General features: G+C 37.5%; 1 protein-coding gene across 3 annotated transcripts in view; it reads left to right on the plus strand.

Annotated features, from left to right (window-relative positions):
- MTMR2 (myotubularin related protein 2) overlaps positions 1-20015 on the plus strand; it is a 116294-nt gene that overhangs the window by 39765 nt on the left and 56514 nt on the right. For all 3 annotated transcript variants that reach the window (XM_011286509.3, XM_011286508.3, XM_019811599.3), the window contains one exon: positions 188-293. Coding sequence is in view for 1 of the 3 variants with exons in the window: in XM_011286508.3 (XP_011284810.1) it covers positions 188-293 (106 nt within the window). In the remaining 2 variants the exon portion in view is untranslated. The remainder of the gene's footprint in view (positions 1-187; positions 294-20015) is intronic.

Below are 20015 nucleotides of genomic sequence, written 5' to 3' on the forward strand. Positions count from 1 at the left end.
TGCAGGTATGGAGAGTTTGTAATTTATCAGTATTCGGAGATAAGATTGAATAGGCAATGTAGGACAGGTTGGCAATGAAAGTTTTAACACATAATGGAGTAATAATTAGTAAAATTTCTGAAATCATGTTTTAAAGCCCCCCTTTCTCAAGTATGTCTTTCAAACACTGTGCTTTTGTATTTTGTAGTGCTTCCACTTCTCATTCAGAGAATTCAGTGCATACAAAATCAGCTTCTGTTGTATCATCGGATTCCATTTCAACTTCTGCAGACAACTTTTCTCCTGATTTGAGGGTATGTATGCTGCTTTTATGTTTTGATGTATCTTGTTAGCTGTTTGTTGCCAACACTATGAGTAGAGCCTTGCACTAAGTACACAGGAGGTCTTGATGGAGCAGCCTCCCAAGACGTCAGTCTTTATAAAATATCCCAGAACAGCCCAGCAGATTTGGAAGTCTTATTTATTTGCAAAACAAAAATGTATAATTTATTTCTACATTTGATAACTTTTTAGTTCTTTGCCAAAAGATACTTAGTGGATTTTGTTGTGGTATAAAAGATTGTCACGATTACTCCCTTGCTGATTGGCCAATAATAGCTAACATTTTATTGAGTACTTACCATATGCCAAGTGTCCTTCTAAATGCTGTAATGAAATGTCTCTTGTAATACTTCTTTCAATTCTGTGAGGTAGAGACTATTTTCATTATCATTCTGCAGGTAATAATAGCTCAGAGAGATAAATAACATGTCCAAAGTCTCATCGCTAATAAATCCTGTGGCTAATATTCTAGCTCATGTAGTCCAGTTCTGGAGCTAAGTCACTTAAATATTATGCGATAGTTGCTACACATCTCGCTATAGTTTAAATACTCTTCTATTTGTTCAAGGTCTTGTTGCTATGAAATTAATCACATCAGTGATATCCCGTAGCATTTTGTACATTTTTGGATTCATCTGCTTTTCTACAACTGTTTATCTATGAATGATAGAGCAAATGAATTTCGTGTGCAGTGCCGACCCTTAATTCTTAGAATCTTTTTATTCCGATCAAGTGGCTGCTTTCCCAGTGGTTATACTTCCCAATTTTAATGAGAACATTGTTTACATTAATGAAGTCATTTGTTGGTGAGCATATACTGATACTGTATCTTTTCCTTATATTTCACTTTCAGAACAGAATCCGACAAATGTAAGAATGTAGGTTATAAACGTCTGTAAAGACTACTGCTTATTTGTCCTTATCTATCTTTTGTGAAATGTCAGAAAATAATAGCTTGAGTATGACATGACTTTAAATATCACTAAAAATAATAGAGATTTATCTTTATAATCTGGATATTTATTGTGCTAATCATGAAGGCTTCATAATATTCTATTATTTTGACACATAACATACATTTAAGGCAGGGTTCGTCATTAATAATGCGGGATATAAATCCATCATTCCCTATCCTTATTTGCTACTTAAAAATACATGATATATATATATATATATATATATATATATATATATATATGTATATATATACATATACATATATATATATATATATATACACATACACACACACACACACACCTAACTTTTGTTTATTCATTATGTTAATGCAAATCCACTGTGGGCCTATAGGCCTCTTGATAATTTTGAATTTTTTTGGTCAACTTCTGGGCAGATTGTATTAGTTAAAAACACCCTTTGTTTTTAACTTTGTATTGTGACTGGTAAAGAACTCAGAAATGGGAGAAATGTCACTTATGCTTCTTGATATACTTACATTATTAATATTACATTCTACCTGCTGTTTCTTGCCTGAAATAAAATACAAATACATGATTCCGAATAAACCATTTGTGTGTTCTTGTGAGGATTTAGTTAAACTACTTGAGTGGGTACATATGTGAATTGCATCGCTTCACAGGATGCTGACAGATGGCCTCTGCTGTCAGCTTCTTTGCAGACAGGTCCCCTGTCATTTCCTCACACACCATATGTATTATAAATAAGAGTGACTGACTTACATTGGAACAAATGAGGGTCATAATGTTAATCTGTATGTTAAACATAATTTATATCTTATTCTTTTTAGATACTTCTTAAAATTTAGAGCAGTTTTGGATTTACAGAAAAATTTCAAAGATAGTGTGGAGTTCCTATATACTTGACACTCCGTGTCCCCTATGGGTAATGTCTTACACTTGTATGGTACATCTGTCAAAAATAATGAACCAGTGTTGAAACATTGTTATTAACTAACGTCCATACATTTTCCAAATACCCTTAGTTTGTACCTAGTTTTCTTATTTTTGTTTTAGGATCCCATCTAGGATATCACATTACATTTAGTCATGTCTCCTTAGGTATCTCCTGGGTGATACAGGTTTTTAGACTTTGTTTTTGATGATCCTGATAGTTTTAAAGAGCACTCAGGTGTTCTGTGGAATGTTTGATATTTTATCCACTATTAGACTGGGGTTATGTCTTTTGGGAAAGAAGACCACAGAGGTAAAGAGCCATTTTCACCACATCATATCAAGGGTACATGCTATCAACGTGATTTATCACTGTTGATGTTACCCTTAATCACTTGTTGGAGGTAGTGTTAGTTAGGATTTTCTTTGCAAAATACTTTTTCTTTTCTCTTCTTTTTATACTATACTCTTTGGAACGAAGTGCTATGCACAGCCCACATTTAAGCCCACCTTATTGTCAGTGGAACATCTACATATTTTTCATAATTCTTCTACATGGAGATTTGTCTCTTTTCTCTCATTTATTGCTTTATGCAATCATTTATATCAGTATAGACTCGTGGATATCTATTGTATATATATTTTTTTTAATTTTTTGATTTTTTTTAATTTTAATTTCTGAGAGAGAGAGAGAGAGAGAGAGAGAGAGAGAGAGAGAGAGTGAGCACGAGTCGGGGAGGGGCAGAGATAGGAGACCCAGCATCTGAAGCAGGCTCCAGGCTCTGAGCTGTCAGCACAGAGTCCGATATGGGGCTCAAACCCACAAACCATGAGATCATGACCTGAACCGAAGTCGGACGCTTAGCTGACTGAGCCACCCAAGCGCCCTTCTATTGTATATTTTGAATTGCAGTTCAGTACTACTTTGCTGCTCAAGTTGTTCCAGCTCCAAATTAGGAGTTATTTCAGTCAGATCTTGTGTCCCTTTGACATATTCCCATCGTGTTTTTTTCTTCTTTTGTTCTTAGTTTACTAAGGAAGCACTACAGAATGCTCCAGGCTCATCTTGATATTTCCTAAAATTATCCATTTCTCAAGGAGCCCAGGTTTCTTTTTTGGAGAATGGTATTGGAAACCAAAATCTGGGCACTAGGTGTGCTGACTTTCTTATTTCATTTTATAATTTGCCAAAAAGGAACAAAGCTCTTTTATTTTCTTTCTGAAGCAAAAGCTCATTTGCATGCATTTTATTTGGAGGTAATATTGTGGATAGCGTGATCACATATGCACATCTGTCTGGAGTAGGCTTATTTTATGCCTGTTTTCCCTTCAGATTTAACCTTAGACACAAAAATGTCCTGAATTATTGACTGTCTCAGTACTATGGGGTACCAAGGGTATCTTTTGAATTTATACATCACCTTCATGACAGTAGGAATTATCTCCATTAGTGCCTTATGAATTTAGCATCTTTCACAGTTAGAGGGTCCCTCAGAATTTTTATGAGATGAATGAACTGTACTTTCCATAGTAGTGTGTAGGCTGCCTGTTACCCTTTTCCCTCAGTTTTGTTGTTGTTGTTGTTGTAATGTTTTTATTTATTTTTGAGAGAGTGCAAACAGGGGAGGGGCAGGCGGGGACAGAGGATCTGAAGCCGGTTCTGCACTGACAGCAGCAAGCTTGATGTGGGGCTTGAAGTCATGAACCATGAGATCATGACCTGAGCCAAAGTTGGATGCTCAACTGACTGAGCCATGCAGGTGTCCCCCTGTTCCCTCAGTTTGAAAGATACGTTTAGTTGTTAGTCTTCTTTTCAGGTGGGGAGGGAGAAGAATGATTAACATTACATCAAATGTTAGTATCCTTTAAAAAATGCAGCCCAATTTCGGGTGTGTGCTCTTTTCAGAGGTGGGATGGGAAAAAGGAGGTGCTTCTAATACTTGAGAAACATCCAGCTTGCTATTGATAAATATGTATACATGCCTCATCTCATTTAACTTTCACAACAATCCTGTGAGACAGATATTATTACTCTGTTTGGCCAGTGAGAAATCTGCTAATTCAGAAGAGATGAATTAAGTCCTGTGCTTAAAGGCACACAGCTCAGTGTTGTCCTTACGCGGTCTCAGGTTGGTCATATTCCTGTACAGCACATTACCCAGAGAGACTATCCTTCCAAGACTTGGCTGCTCTTTTTGAATGTGCAGTGAGATTTTCTTAAGTAACAAGGAATGTCTTTAATACATTTTTTGAGGTAGCAATAACAGCTTTCAGTATTACTTCCTTAATACATGAACATTGCCTTTCTGAATAATCAGAAAATGAGGCTTTTAGTAATAAAAATCTGATCTCCCCTCTCCCCAATTTTCTTAGCGGATTGATATTTTACTTTCAGTGTGTATACCTTTACTGGCCATAAGGTAGGAGTGAGCTAGTTAATTATAGGTGGACCCTAACTGGAGACAGCTGCGTGCTGTTCTCTGTCTGATCGCGGTGCGGCTCTACTCATGAGGTGAAGGGCTTGGTGCGGAAGTGATGGAAATCATCATTCACAGATGATCTGAAGTTGATTAACCTCTAGGCTCTGAGTTTTCCACAGAACCTCAACCATTTATCCCTGCCTTAATCTTTTTAAAACTCCTTTGTAACAGCTTCTAAATAAGTATAAGCAACACCGTGCATTGAAAAGCTAATCCAATTTCGTTAAAAATCTAAAATCACATTGCATAAGTTTTCTACTACAGGTGACACTTGCCTGAAAGGATAGTGTGTTACTTGGTTCAGAGGTGAATGTGAGAGCTTCTGTTAAGGATTTCTTACTGAAACAAGATTTGTTGCTTCTGCGCCAGTAAAGAAGGGGAAATTAGAGGAGGTGTGGAACTGTACTAGACATCTCAAACTTGTATTTATCCACGTGCATTTCTCGTTGTATTTTTCATTTTTAGCCCTGCTTGTTGTGGAAAAAGTCAGATACAGATAAAATCCAGTACATGTGTTTCCAAAAAATTGAGCACAAATTCAGCCTTTGTAAATTGAATCATGCTTCCTCGTGAATAATTGTAGAGTGTGTTCTCTTTGCCTCATTTGCTTTTCACTTTGCAGTGAAACTTATTTAATTAAAAAAACAAAAAAAAATAATTTTTTTCCTACATTTTTTCCCACCTACCCCCCTTTTTTTTCTCTGCCCCTCTTTCATACAAAAATTTTAAAGCAAATCACTTTTTTGTTTTAAAATAAATCTGCAGTGTTTAAAATTAGGCTTTCTTTAATAAGAACATACTTTTAAAGTTTGACACGTGGTGGAATTAGGAACCTAGGAAACTTGGCATCTGTTTGGTTTATTTGCTGACTAAAATAATTTCCATGAAATGTAGGATTTTAAGATTCAAACCCACAGCTCTATTTATTTATAAAGTGCAATTTGTATAGCATTGGGTTTTAGTTAAAGTAAGTTCCTTAAATGGTGGTAATTAAAAGATAACTTGAAAGTCGGGCTATGCAGCATTTTTTTTTTTCCTTTGTGATGGATGTGATAGGGCACTTATAAAAATGTTTATCTGTGATCCAAAATCAAGTATTGAAATGGAATTGTATTTTATGTCTGTTATCCCTTTATTTTACAAGGCCTGTTTGATCTTAGAGTATATGTCATATGTTCTATATTATAAACATGTATATATATATGAGGTAAAAGTTGTAAAATTCTAGGTTTTGTTTTTAGCCTTCTGCCCTTATCTTACAATATTTAATAGGCTTAAATCAAGTAAATTTGATTATCTTTTTAAAATTTGTTATTCATATTTTCTTTATGAAACAAAGGTTAGAGATAATTGGATTATTTCTTACCTAGAATGTGTTCATGAATGTAGTATTGATATGTTCTGAAAGTATGCACATGCAGCCAGAATGAGTTACAACTCATAGAACAGATGTTAGATAGACAGTGAATAGTTGTCTATTACATATAATCATTTCAGTAGCCAGAGAAAAAAATGATTGAAGTTAGCACTTATTCATGATTAACACCACTACCCCTCACACCAGCATCAACTCTTGAGAACCTAGGAATTGAAAAGAACGACTTTAGCCAGATGAAGGATACCCATCAAAACTCTACACTAAGCCTTATACTTAGTGGGGAAATGTTAGAAGCGTATCCTTTATATGGATATAAGAAACCTGATGCTAGAATTCCTAACCAGTGAAGTAAGAAAAGAATAAGTTATATAAGAAATGAAAAGAAGAAAGAAAGCCTTTTTTATTTACACATGATTGTGCATATGGAAAATTTAGGAAAAAATCTATATGTAAACCACCAGCTCTGTTGCTGGATACAAGATAACTTCAAAAAGATAAATCATGCTTCTGAACCTTAGCAAAAATGTTTAGACAGTGTGATTTTAAAAAGATTTCCAGGGAGCCCCTGGGTGGCTCAGTTGGTTAAGCGTCTGACTACAGTTCAGGTCATGATCTCACAGTTTGTGGGTTCAAGCCCTGCATAGGGCTCTGTGCTGACAGCTCAGAGCCTGGAGCCTGCTTCGGATTCTGTGTCTCCCTCTCTCTCTGCCCCTTCCCCACTTGTACTCTGTCTCTCTCTCTCAAAACTAGATAAACATTAAAATATTAAAAATAAATAAAAATAAAAAGATTTCCAGTCACAGGAGCAACAAAATTACATTACTCAGGGATACAACTACTAAAAGATGTACAAGAACTTTATGGAGAAAGTTATAAACTTTGTTAAAGAACTTAAATCTAAATTAATAGATGAGTAGACACAATAGCCTGGAGATGTCAAATATTCTTACTATATGTCTGTTACTGCAATATAATTTCAAACCAAATTTAAAAGTTTGTCTTGCAGAAGTTGGCAGCTTGATCCTAAAATTTATATGGAAAGGTAAAAGGTCAAGATTACATAAGAGGAAAAATGAAGAGGGGGGATTCACTTAATCCGTTGTAAAGCTAACGTAATTAGGACAGGAATAGATGAAGGAAACACATGACAAAGTTCAAGAATGATATTTTAGCAGTTCTGTATATATGACAGAGATGGTATAACACATCAATGGGGAAAGAATGAACTGTTTGGTAATCAGTGCTGAATTTGGTAATCAGTGTTGAAATAACAAAAAGTTCACACATACACAAACAATGAATTTATTAGATTAAAAACCTAAAATTGAAAATGAAAATTTTAAAATTTTAAAAGAAAATATGTGATAATATCAGTATAGCTTGTATCAGGAATGAATTTGTAAATAAGACCTAAGAATATTAGCCATAAAAGATTATTATTCAATAAAAAATAGATTTTAAAAGTTTTATTTATAGAAAAAATAAAAAGTTTTATTGTGCTAAAGTAGTAAGTAGGGACCTTTTCTTGTTTATTGATTATGTTTTTCTGACCTCTGTCTTATATTAAGCTCTACAAAGGCAGGAACCCTGCTTACATCCCTACTGCACAGAATAGTGCCTGAATAAAGGTGACTTAAAACAGCTATTTTATACTTGCGGCCCCTTGCAGCCTGGAGCTCCCTGGGGCACTGGAAACCTTTGCCCTCTCATTTGCTTTGTTTCATTGGTGGAAAAGTTTGAGGAGCAACCCTACTTGAATGTCTCTTGGAACCACTTGTTAGCTACATCTGGGAAATGAAAGAAGGAAATTCTCTATTTTATTCAGAGTTCCAAATAAAATCTGTGCATTTGTTCACTAACTCACTGCACTCTCTTGAAATTTCTGGAGTGTTATGGGGAAACAGTGTCTAGTAAGATGTGATTTCTGCCAGCATGAAGCTTAGAGTCATGTAGTGGGAAAGGAGGTAAGCAAATCAGTGATTATTACATGATAGATACTATGAAGATCCCTTGAGAGCAAAGAGAGCAGAACATTCTAAAATATTCTAAAGCAGAACATTCTAAAGTTTATATTATAGGTAAATAAGGTGCTGCTGCATTTAAAAATACTTATGAGAAAGTATTTGGATGGCATTTACAAAAAGAAGAATTTAAAGAAAAATAAATTTATTGGGTAAGAAAAAAGAATATACTATAAGCCCCTTGAGGGTAGACATGTTTGTCATATTTCCTGTTGTATTCTTAGAACTCACTATCTAGAATGTGGAAGGTACTCAAGAAAAATTTGTTGACTGAATCAGTAGAAGAGAATGAGAAATACAAAGTTATTTACTCATTTTCCTGTTTACTTTCCATTCTTAATAGTCCCCTAGTTGTTATGTCTCGTAGGCTTGCCTTTCTCTGGTTCAGCTAATGCACCACCATAAGGCTAATCTTCCTCTGACATCACTTTCATAATATACCCTTGTTTAAAAATTCTTCAAGGGGATCCCTGTTTCTCTGAGAAAGTGGAGACTTTTAAGCCTTGTGTTCAGGGTTCTCCCTGTTTGGTCCCATCAAAGCTGTCACACTGTATGTCCATCTTTTCAGAAACATAAGCCCACCACTTCAGATAGGGATTCTTGTTATCATCCCTTAAACATCATGTGCTCATTCCTACTTCCGTTCATGCTGGCTCACACATCTGGAATGTACTTCCTTCTACTCTTCAGTGAAACAGATCATGGTCAGTATGTTAATAATAGACTCAGCCCCATCAGGTGATTCCAGTCCATTATCTTTTTTTTCCTGATAGGAGATATTTGGATAATAATCAGAAAATGTTGAAAAAAACTTTGAAGAAATTAGGAAAATTTGGAAGAGAGACAAGACAGAAGGCAGTCACTAATTCACCTCTGTCATCAAAGAACCACCAAAATCCACCTGAAAATATTCACAGTGGTCTCATATTCATCCTTAATAGGGAAATGATTTCAGTCCAAACTGTCATGATTTCCATTTTACTGCAACTTTTCTCCCCAAAGTTACCATTAACTCTCTTTTGTAAGATTTTGTATCTTTTATAACAACACTAGTTTTTTTTTTATTATAAAAGTAGTATAATGAAATAAAAATTTGTGGGAAATAGAAATAGGATTAAGGAAAAAATTAAAATCACCAGAACTTTTACTACTCGTACTCTTAGTATTTGATACAAAGAGACTCTTCCATAAAAATTTCTCCTTTGGGGGTGCCTGGGTAGCTCGGTTGGTGAAGTGTCTGACTCTTGATCTTGACTCAGGTCTTGATTTCAGGGTCTTGAGTTCAAGCCCTGCGTTGGGCTCCATGCTGGGCTCCACACTGGGTGTGAAGTCTACTTAAAAAAAAAAAAAAAAAGAATTCTACTTTGACATTTACAAGATTGGGTATCAGAGTAAAAGATCCTCAGCTCTGCTCACCACAAATTTATGTTACCAGCAATTGGCTAGGCTCTAGTAAGTAATGTCTTGCCTACTGTACTCCATCTATGGTGTGTTCATTGGGTTTGTAATTAACTTGATGTGGTTTGAAGATATTATTAACCCCCTTAAGGCTTAAAAGAATAAAATCTCCAAATATCTTAAAATTTTTAGTAAAAAGAGCCAAATAATTATAATAGAAACATAATAGAGATTGTTTAAAAATTAGAAAGTATGAAAAGCTGATAAATGGGAAAGCATATTTAATATGTTCATGATGCAACAGAAATAATATTGACTGTATTCAATTGATATTGAGATTAGGAAAAATGTATGCACCTAAAGGTTATTTAATTAAGTGGAATACTAATTAACATGGTGCTAATTCTGGAGAAGACAAGAAGTGTTTCAGACTTCAAGATTAAGCATAATGAAAGTGCTGCTGATAGAATTTCTGTTATAACACACACAAGATTCCATATAATCATCTTTATATAGAGAGAAAAGGCACATAAAAAGGTATTTGACAAAATTCAACATCTATTTCAGGTTTTTAGAACTTTTAATTAGAAAAGAATAGGTAAATACTTATGTAAGCATCTTGCTTAATAGTAAAATATTAAATTAGTAGAAGTAGTCCCACTAAAGACCAAGATAAGATTACTTGCTATCATGCCTGTGTTATTTAACATTGCATGTAAGTACTGTCCAATGCAATTAGATAAGAGAAATGCATGGTAGGCATATTATTGAAAAGGAAGAGGCAAAATAAGCATATCTTTTACCTGGAAATAAAAATTGAGTGAAAATTATTGGAAACAAAAGACTTTAATTGAATGACTGATTATAAAAAGGAGTTTGGAAGTCATCAATCACTCTGTCCTAACAAGTAAAAAGCAGAACAAGTTGAAAGTCAACAACTCTTCTTAGATCCTTCAGAGAACTGAGGTGACAGGGCAGATAGCTGATCTCCAAATGGGACAGATGGGTAGAGCAGAAACCCACAAGCAGAAACCTCAGGAACCAGTATCAAAACAACTGTAATTGATGAATTGCTGGGGGCTCAGTATGGACAAATCTGAGAGTTAAGAACTCCAGGGAACCCCTACACTAGTTCTACATACTTATGTGAGTTTTACCTACAAAAACCCTACCAGGTTCTCACACTGAAGAGTGAGAAAAATCTCTGTTGCTCCTCGGCAGAGGGAGGGGAAAAACAGCCAGTTTGAAATATGTTCAAAACATTCTGTTTTTCTCTCTCATTTAAAAAAAAATTTATTTATTTTTAGAGAGAGAAGGGGGGAGAGAGGAGCAGAGAGAGAGAGAATCTCAAGTAGGCTTTACGCTCAGTGCAGAGCCTGATGTGGGACTCGATCCCAAAACCCCAGGATCATGACCTGAGCCGAAATCAAGAGTTGGATGCTTCAACTGACTGAGCCACCCATGCACCCCCAAAATGTTGTTTGTTTGTTTGTTTTTTGGATAAGGCCTGCCCTTGTGAGAAACTGTTTTACTAGCCTATCCTGCCTGATTTTTTCAGAGCCTACCTGACCTGGGAGAAGGGAAATACCCAACTCCAGCCTCCTCTAGTCTTCTGCCTGGGGGAAGAGAAATACAAATTCTAGTACCCTCTAGTCAGCCACCTTCAGGGTTGGGGAGATGTGGGTGTGGGGACTTAAGAACTTGTGAGTGTCACAACCCAGGGGCACAAGCTCACTGAAAGACTGACAACTATAGGACTTAGTCCTGGGACTACAGAACACTTCCCCTTCCACCTCCACACCTTACCACCACATCACTGAAGGCCTGCGTATTAAGTACTTTTTACCTAGTCGTCGTGTCCATCTTTCAACAAAAAAATAATGGACATACTAAAAGCCAAATTTGATATGTAAGAATCAACAGCTTTCTATTATGAAAATACTTATAAAATATCAGAGAGGGAAAGATCCTACTTATAAGAACAATTAAAAAATATAAAATATCCAAGAGTAAACTTAAGGTATATGTAGAAATTTTAAAACTCTGCTGAATAATATAAAAGAATACTTAAATGGAAAGACATACCTTTTGTTTGACAGAAATGCTCAATAGGGGCGCCTGGGTGGCTCAGTCAGTTAAATGTCTGACTTCAGCTCAGGTCATGATCTCACAGTTTGTGAGTTCAAGCCCCGCATCGGGCTCTGTGCTGACAGATTGGAGCCTGGAGCTAGCTTCTGATTCTGTGTCTCCCTCTCTGTCTCTGCCCCTCCACAGGTCACGCTCTGTCTCTCTCTCTCTCTCTCTCTCTCAAAAATAAATAAAAATTAAAAAAAAAGAAATGCTCAATATTGTTCAGATTTTAATTTTTGTTTATTCTGTAAGTAATATGGTTAAAACTTGACAGGCTGATTCTAAAATTTGTAATAACAAAAGTCTGGAAACAGTAGAAATGTCTTTTGGTGGGGTGATGACTAATTTATATGTTTTTAATTGAATACTATGCAGTCTTCGGAAAACAGAGGTGGATCTCCATGTGTTAATGTGAAAGTATATTCAAGGCAGTTAAAAAATCAAGAGTCAAACAGTGTGTATAAGTTCCCATCTGTTGGGAATTGTTGGGGGGAGGAGTAAAGAAGCTGTGGATACACAAGGAGGTAGTATTAATTAGAGGCAAGTAGAATGGAAACGAGGAAACATGTTTGGAGGCTCTTTGAATGATTCCAAGTGAAAATTGATAAAGGACAGGTACTAGGATGTGGCTGTAATGTGTTAAAGCTGCCTGAATGTTGCAGATCAGGGGGAGGTAGAAGTCAAAGACGATGGCCCCAGATGTCAAACCTGGTGACAGATTTTGGTTTCCTTCTTTTCTGATGCCCGTCCTTTGTACACTTTCCTATTCCTTTCTCCTCAAAGAGGTGACCACAGTGTTCCCTTCAGCCCTTGTTCACCTCCCAGCTCCCTTCTTCTTTCTTCCTTGCGCTCTCTTTCATTCTCGTAGCTCCAGCTGTTGTTTCCTTATGGATGACTTCCACCCCTTGTCTCTGGTCCTGATCTCTTTCTCAGCCTGCGATCCGTCATGTCAGTTGCTTGCTGTGCGGTTGCTCTAGGATGCTGTTATGTTGTGATCATAATCTTGGGACAGTCCTACCTCTGTTCAAGTTCAGCTGCTGTTGCAAGGTGTATGCCACCTTGGAAAAGTTGCTTAACTTCTACAGGGGGCAGTTACTCCATTTATAAATGGGAATAGCACTACTACTTCTCTTCTGGGGTATTAGAAACACTAAATGAATAATGATCTTCTAAAAGCAGTACGTTAAGTAGGCCAGTTCATGATATTTTCCTTGGTGTGAGGCGAAATGAAAGTAATTGAGATAATATTTTTGCGGTCTACTTATCTACTTCTGTTTCATTTTTGACAGATATTCTGTTACGAGCCATCTTTTATCGAGGAAAGACTGTTCTGTATTACAAGAGTATATCCTCCTAACTTTTTGGTTTTAAATGTCTGTTTTCTGTTATAAAATGATGTTGCTAATGGATAGTAGTCATTATTGTGGTTCTTTTCGTGTTCTCAGTTATAAGAAAATAGTCTGCAGCCGTATAATACCCCTCCCCCGTCTCCTGTTATTTACATGGTGTGTTAGTTTGGCACATTTGTTACAACTGATAAACCAATACTGATACTTTATTCTTAGTTAAAATCCCTAGTTTACATAAGGGTTCACTCTTTGTGTTGCACAGCTTGTGGGTTTTGACAAATATATAGTGACACGTTTCCATCATTACTGTATCATGCATAGTAGTTTCAGTGTGCTAAAATGTCTGTGCCCCACCGATTTGTCTCTCCCTCCCTTTCACTGAACCCCTGGCAACCCTTCATCTGTTTACTGTCTACATACATTTGCCTTTTTCAGAATGTCATATAGTTGAAATCCTCTAACACATAGCCAGATTGACTTCTTTCACTTAATGGTATGCCTTTAAGGTTCCTCTGTTTCTTCTTTTGTCTTGATAACCCATTTTTTTAAAGTTTACTTAGAGAGAGAGAGAGAGAGAGAGAGAAGGAGAGAGAGCACGAGTGGGAGAGGGACAGAGAGAGAGGGAGAAAGAGAGAATCCCAAGCAGACTCTTCTCAGTGTGGAGTCCAGTGTAGGGCTTGATCTCACGACCCTGAGAGATCATGACCTAAGCCATTATCAAGAGTCAGTTGCTCAATTGACTGAGCCCCCCCCGGTGCCCCCCCCCCACCTTTTTTTTTTCAACGTTTATTTATTTTTGGGACAGAGAGAGACAGAGCATGAACAGGGGAGGGGCAGAGAGAGAGGGAGACACAGAATTGGAAACAGGCTCCAGGCTCTGAGCCATCAGCCCAGAGCCCGACCCCACCTTGTTTTTAAGTGAGAGAGAGCACGAGCAGGTGAGAGGGGGAGAGGGGGAGGAGGGGAAGAGAGAGAGAGAGAGAGAGAGAGAGAGAGACAGACAGACAGAAAGAATCTGAAGCAGGTTCCATGTTCAGCATGGAGCCTGATGTGGGGTTTGATCCCATGACCCTGGGATCATAACCTGAGTCAAAATCAAGAGTCAGAGGCTCAACCAACTGAGCCACCCAGGTGGCCCTCATTTTTTTTTTTTTTATTACTGAATAATGTTTCTTTGCATAGATGTACCATTGTTTGCTTATCCGTTCATTGTATGAAAGACTTTTTGGTTGCTTCCAAGTTTTCACAGTTATGAACAGCTTGCATTCAAAGTTTGATTCAAAGGGCACCAGTGGCTCAGTCTGTTAAGCATCCGACTTCAGCTCAGGTCATGATCTCGCAGTTCATGGGTTTGAGCCCCGTGTTGGACTCCGTGCTGACAGCAAGGAGCCTGCAGCCTGCTTCAGATTCTGGGTCTCTTTCTGCTCCTCTCCCACTCACGCTCTGTCTCTCTCTCAAAAATAAATAAACATTTACAAAAATTTTTTTAAATTTGATTCAAGATTCAAAGTTGAAAAGTTTTCCTGATATTAAGTGTATTCATTCTTAGGGCTTCTATAACAGAGCACTGCAAACTGAGTGGCTTAGAACACAGGAATTTATTTTTTTCACAGTTCTGGAGTGTGATATTGTGCTATATATAATAGGAAATATATATTTTGGTTTTCATTTTCAGCTCCTGGCCAGAGCTTCTAAAACCTTTGTAATTTACTAAGTGATAAAAGCCATAGGAAGATCTTTTATTCTAATACTTGGTTTCTGTTTCTGGTTCCTGAAGCAGACCCAGAGTGATAAAAGTGAAAGGAACATCTTTTGTTATAACACACCCCTTTCAGCCATACTGAGTTAATGTTAGCCAGGTGACTTTTGGAAAGCCTCTAAGGATGGGGGCCTCATTGTCAGGGGGAACCAAATCTCACCAAAGCAACTAGAGGTTTGGAACTTTTAGCCCCACTCCCTTCTCTGGGAGTGGGAGAGGGGCTGGAGGTTGATTTAATAATTAATGGCCCAGTGATTGGATCAGCCATGTCTAAGTAATGAAGCCTGCATAAAAAACATCCCAACTGAAGAGGTTTGGAGAGCTTCTGGACTGGTGAATATCTAGAGGTGCTGGGAGGGCGATGATGTGCCTGTCCAGAGAGGGCATGGAAATTATATCCATCCTCTTACCTTGTACTTTGCCTTTGGGCCCCTTCTACCTGGCTGTTTCTCACTTGCATCCTTTATAATAAACTGGCAAATGTAATTTGTAAAGTGTTTCCCTGAGTTTTATTAGCTATTCTAGCAAATTATTGAACCTGGGAAGGGAGTCATGGGAACCTGATTCATGGATGACTGGTCAGAAGTACAGGTGACAGTCTAGGGCTTGAGATTGGTGCTTCAAGTGGGGGCAGTCTTGTGGACTGAGCCCTTAGCATGTGGGTTCTGTGCTACTTGCGGGTGTTAATGTAATAATTGGATTGTAGGACACCCAGCTGGTGTCCACTGAGATTTGGAGAATTGTTTCCTATGGAAAAACCCACAGTGTCAGAAATGTTGAGAGTATGGGAAACAATTTTTTTTTTAGGAGGTTAGAATCTGAAATCAAGGGGACAAAATTGGTTTCTTCCGAGGGTTCTAGGGGAGAATCCGTTCTGTACCTCTCCCCTAGCTGCTGGTGAAGGCCAATTTTCCTTGGTGTTTTTTGGCTTGTAGATCCATCACTCCAATCTCTGCCTCCATCTACACATGGCATTCACCCTGTATCTCTGTGTCTTATAAGGACAGCAGTTATATCAATTTAGGGGCCACTCTACTCCGGTATATCCTCATCCTAACTAATTATATCTACAGTGACTGTATTTCCAAATAAGGTCACATCCCCATAGACTGTCAGTCAGGACTTCAACCTATCCTTATTGGGGAGAGGAGGGCACAACAGTTCAACTTATAGCATGAAATGGTGCTTGCCAGACTGTTCCTCTTTAGATACTTACCCTTTTTTGTTGTTGAATCGTTGATGGTGATATGTTATCCAGCTCTTGGTAGTTGTGGTTTCAACAGAAAACCAGATTGTCCTTGGCAGTGTTATAATAAGAAAGGGCTATCCTGTGCTCAAATTTGTGCTTTTAAATATGTAACCAATAAGATTTATCCCAGATGCCAGTTTGTGGCTCTACCCGTTCAGTATTTTGTTTGTATGGTTTGTTTGCCTACTTTGTGGTTTGTCAGTCAAGTTGTGCAAAAAATAAAGTAAAATTGATGTTAAAAAAGCTTTTTACAAGAATTATCCAATGAAGAATGGATACTTAATTTTTTCCTTCACAGTTTGAGTGTATAAAGAAACTAGAGAGGATAGTTTGTAATTTCTACAGACTCATTGTTCCCTTTCAGGTGATTATAATGTAATGTTTTGCAGATTTCCAAAATATTCTTTCCTGTTTTTCTGTCATCTGACATTCCATGTGAAAACTGACCCATAAACCTGCTCCCTTCCAGATCATCATTATAGACAAGGTTTCTGAATTTCCTTTATAGTAATTTCCTGATTGGAGTGAAAGGGGAAGAGAGGGAGAGAAAGGGAGGTGGTTTAAAGTCACATGGAAAGTTACTGAGCAGTTTGAAAATAGTTTGATTAAGTGGGCATAGAAGAAAATTGGCAACAATAACATCATTGGAGAGCACAACTGAACTGATTATGTTTTGGGAATAAAAGAATTATAAATTTTAGTCTGTTTGGTAGGGTTTTGTTTTTTTTTTCACCAGTAAGATTTTAATATGATGAATAGACTTTTCTTGGTAATAAGAAAATGGTTAAATATTATATTAAATGGTACCAAAGAGCAGACCTTACATCATCTTGTCTTATTGATAGGCGTCCAGAGCTCCTGAGGCAGGCTGGGATCTCATCTGTACCAGGTTTTATGTATTCCAAGGGATTTCTCTCCTCCTCTCATCTGAGAGTTCTGTGACTTTTTCTACACCAAAGATATGCCCAGGTTAATGCAGAAAAACCTAATGAATCAGTCTGGCTTGGCTGTTTTCGTGCCCCAGCCCCCATTTTAGGAAGATAGACCTCTGTTGTTTTTGCGTGGTCCTCTTGTTTTGACCTTGACTCCCCTCTTTGTTGAATCTGCATTTCTTCTTCCATTACCGACATATCTGGAATACAGTTCTTCTCAAGTAAAAACCATCCAGTATTACTCAAATAATTGCTTGTATTTGTTTCATAAACCTAGGGTCAAATTTGATCACTTCTTCCAACAAGTGTCAAATATTCCTCTGTATTTAATCCAGGATTTTGATATTTTTCTGTTAGATTATTATAATTTCGTCTTTATCATATTTAGTTTTGTACATGTTCTTGACTGTGCCATTTACCTTTATCAGAGACCTGAAGTAATTTTCCTTTACATGACTGGTCAAGTTTAAAATCCTTACTCCACCCCCACCTAATATTTTATCATAAAAATTTCCAAATACACTGTTGAGTTGCATGAGTTCTTCGTATATTTTAAATATTAACCCCTTATCAGATATGCAGATATTTTCTCCCATTCAGTCAGTTGCCTTTACATTTTGTTCCTGGTTTCCTTTGCTGTGCAGAACTTTTTTTGTTTGGTATAGTTCCACTTGTTTATTTTTGCTTTTGTTGCCTTTGCTTTTGGTATCAGATCTAAAAAATCATTGCCAATCCCACTGTCAAGGAGCTAAAACCCTCTGTGTTTTCATCTACGAGTTTTATGGTTTTAGAAGTTACGTTCATATCTTTAATCCATTTTGAGTTGATTTTTGTGTATGGTATAAGAGAGGGTCCAGTTTCACTCTTTTGCACATAGCTGCCCAGTTTCCTCAGCTCCGTTTATTGAAGAGAATGTCCATTCCCTGTTGTATATTCTTGGCAACTTTATTGTAATTAATTGGCCGTATATGTGTGAGTTTATTTCTGTGCTCTGTATTCTGTTCCACTGATCTTTGGGTCTGTTTTTATGCCAGTACCATATGGTTTTAGTTATTACAGCTTTGTAATATAGTTTGAAATCAAGAAGTGTGATACCTCTAGCTCTGTTCTTTTTCAAGATTGCTTTGGCTATTTGGGGTCTTTTGTGGTTCAATGTAAATTTTAAGATTTTTTTGTTCTATTTCTGTGAAAAATGCCATTGGGAATTTGATAGAGATTGCATGAAACCTTTTATGTTTTTTTTTTAAGTTTTTTTTTAACATTTATTTTGAGAAACCGTGAGTGGGGGAGGGGCAGAGAAAGAGGGAGAGAGTAGAGAATCTCAAGCAGACTCCACACTGCCAGCACAGAACCTGACAACACAGGGCTTGAACTCATCAACTGCGAGATCATCACCTGAGCCCAAGTTGGACGCTTAACCGACTGAACCACCCATGAGCCCCATACTTTTCTGTTTTTAATGTCACAATTTAACTCTTTTTTTTAAGTTTTAAAAATTTCTTTGCAAGGGGGTGGAGGAGCATAGAGAGAGGGAGAGGGACAAGTGCAGAGCCCTATGGGGGAATTGAGCTCATGAACCTGATCATGACCTGAGCCAGGATCAAGAGTCCAATGCTCAACCAGCTGAACCACCCAGGCACCCCACCTCTTTTTATGTTGTGTATTCATGAAGAAATTATACTGTCTACAGTTATTCTTAATGTTCTTTTCCTTTAACCTGTATAATATAGTTAAGTGTTTACATACCATCCTATTATAGAATCAGAGTTTTTTGAATCTATTATATTTACCATTACCAGTGAGTTGTATATTTTGCTTTGTTTTCATGTTACTATTAGTATCTTTTCATTTCAGCTTCAAGAACTCCTTTCAGCATTTTTTTTTAAGGCAGATCCAGTGGTGATGAACTCCCTCAGCATTTGTTCTTCTGGGAAAGTCTTTATTACTTCTTTATTTCTGAAGGACACCTTTGCTGGATAAAGTATTCTTGGCTGGCAATTTTTTCCTTTCAATACTTTGAATATATCATTTCATTCTCTGCTGGCTAGATTACCACTGAGAAGTCTGCTGATAGCCTGATGGGGGTTCCTTTTGTAGGCTGCAGAGGGAGGAGGTCATTGACTTGGTACTTGGGATGTTGAGCATTCCTGTGGCTTAGATGAGGGCATCTTTGGAGGAGGTTTTCCCAGTGACTCATGGGTGGGCTTCCTTTTGGAGTCCAGAATGGAGAACTGCATCCCTTTAATGCCTTCTGAAATTCTTATCTGGCTCTTTCCTGAACTCCTCCGTTCCCCCACATCATGGAGCTCTTGTTTTAAATCTTTGGGTGCCGCAGAAGAGAGATGGGTTTCTTTAGCAGTGTCCCCTGCTGGAGAAGCTGGGCACTCAACTGCTCTCCCTTTTCCCCTATGGGAAGGATCCCTCACCTGCTTTTTCTTTGATCTGTGGAACCTTGTGGGGAGGGGCGATGCTGGCAAAGTTCCTCTTACCAACTTTTATGTATCCAAAACTTTATTTTTTCCTTTTCCTTCCAGTGGAGTGTTGAAACTCCTCTTCCAGAGTCCTGGACTTCTGTAAAGGCTTTCTCATTCATGGGTGTCTGCCCAAGTTAGTGTTTTCCGGGTGCTATAGCTAGGTTGGAGGTTTGGAGTCAGTTCACAGGCTCCTGCGGTTTCCACAGCCTGTACCAGGTTCTGTCTGCCTATTACCTGATGCACAAGTGGGTGAGACTCCTCCAGGGTCCCTTGACATATGGTGCTGGATTCCATTGCTCCCATGGAGGCATTTTTTGTTGTTGTTCATGGATAGATGCCAAATTTTAGGTGTGAATGGGCAAAAAAAATGAGGTCCATCTTACGGTGCCATGATGATATCGCTCTTCTTGCTGTTTTCTCTGGAATCGTAAGATGGTTGCTGTTTTGTAGCTAAATTTAGAAGTTAGTAGTTCAAGGGTTAGGGAAATTTATGACATGCTGTCTCAAATATTAATCCCTGTCTATTTTAGAGCAGAGGAACAAAGCACCATGTGATTAGGCCATTGTAGAAAGAGATGTAAAAACTTACAGTGATGCTTCTTCTCTTAAGTGAATAAGTGTTTTTTACATTTTAATAGCACCTTGCAAATCCC

This window comes from Felis catus, chromosome D1, assembly GCF_018350175.1.
Source record: "Felis catus isolate Fca126 chromosome D1, F.catus_Fca126_mat1.0, whole genome shotgun sequence".
NCBI classification, from domain to species: Eukaryota; Metazoa; Chordata; class Mammalia; order Carnivora; family Felidae; genus Felis; species Felis catus.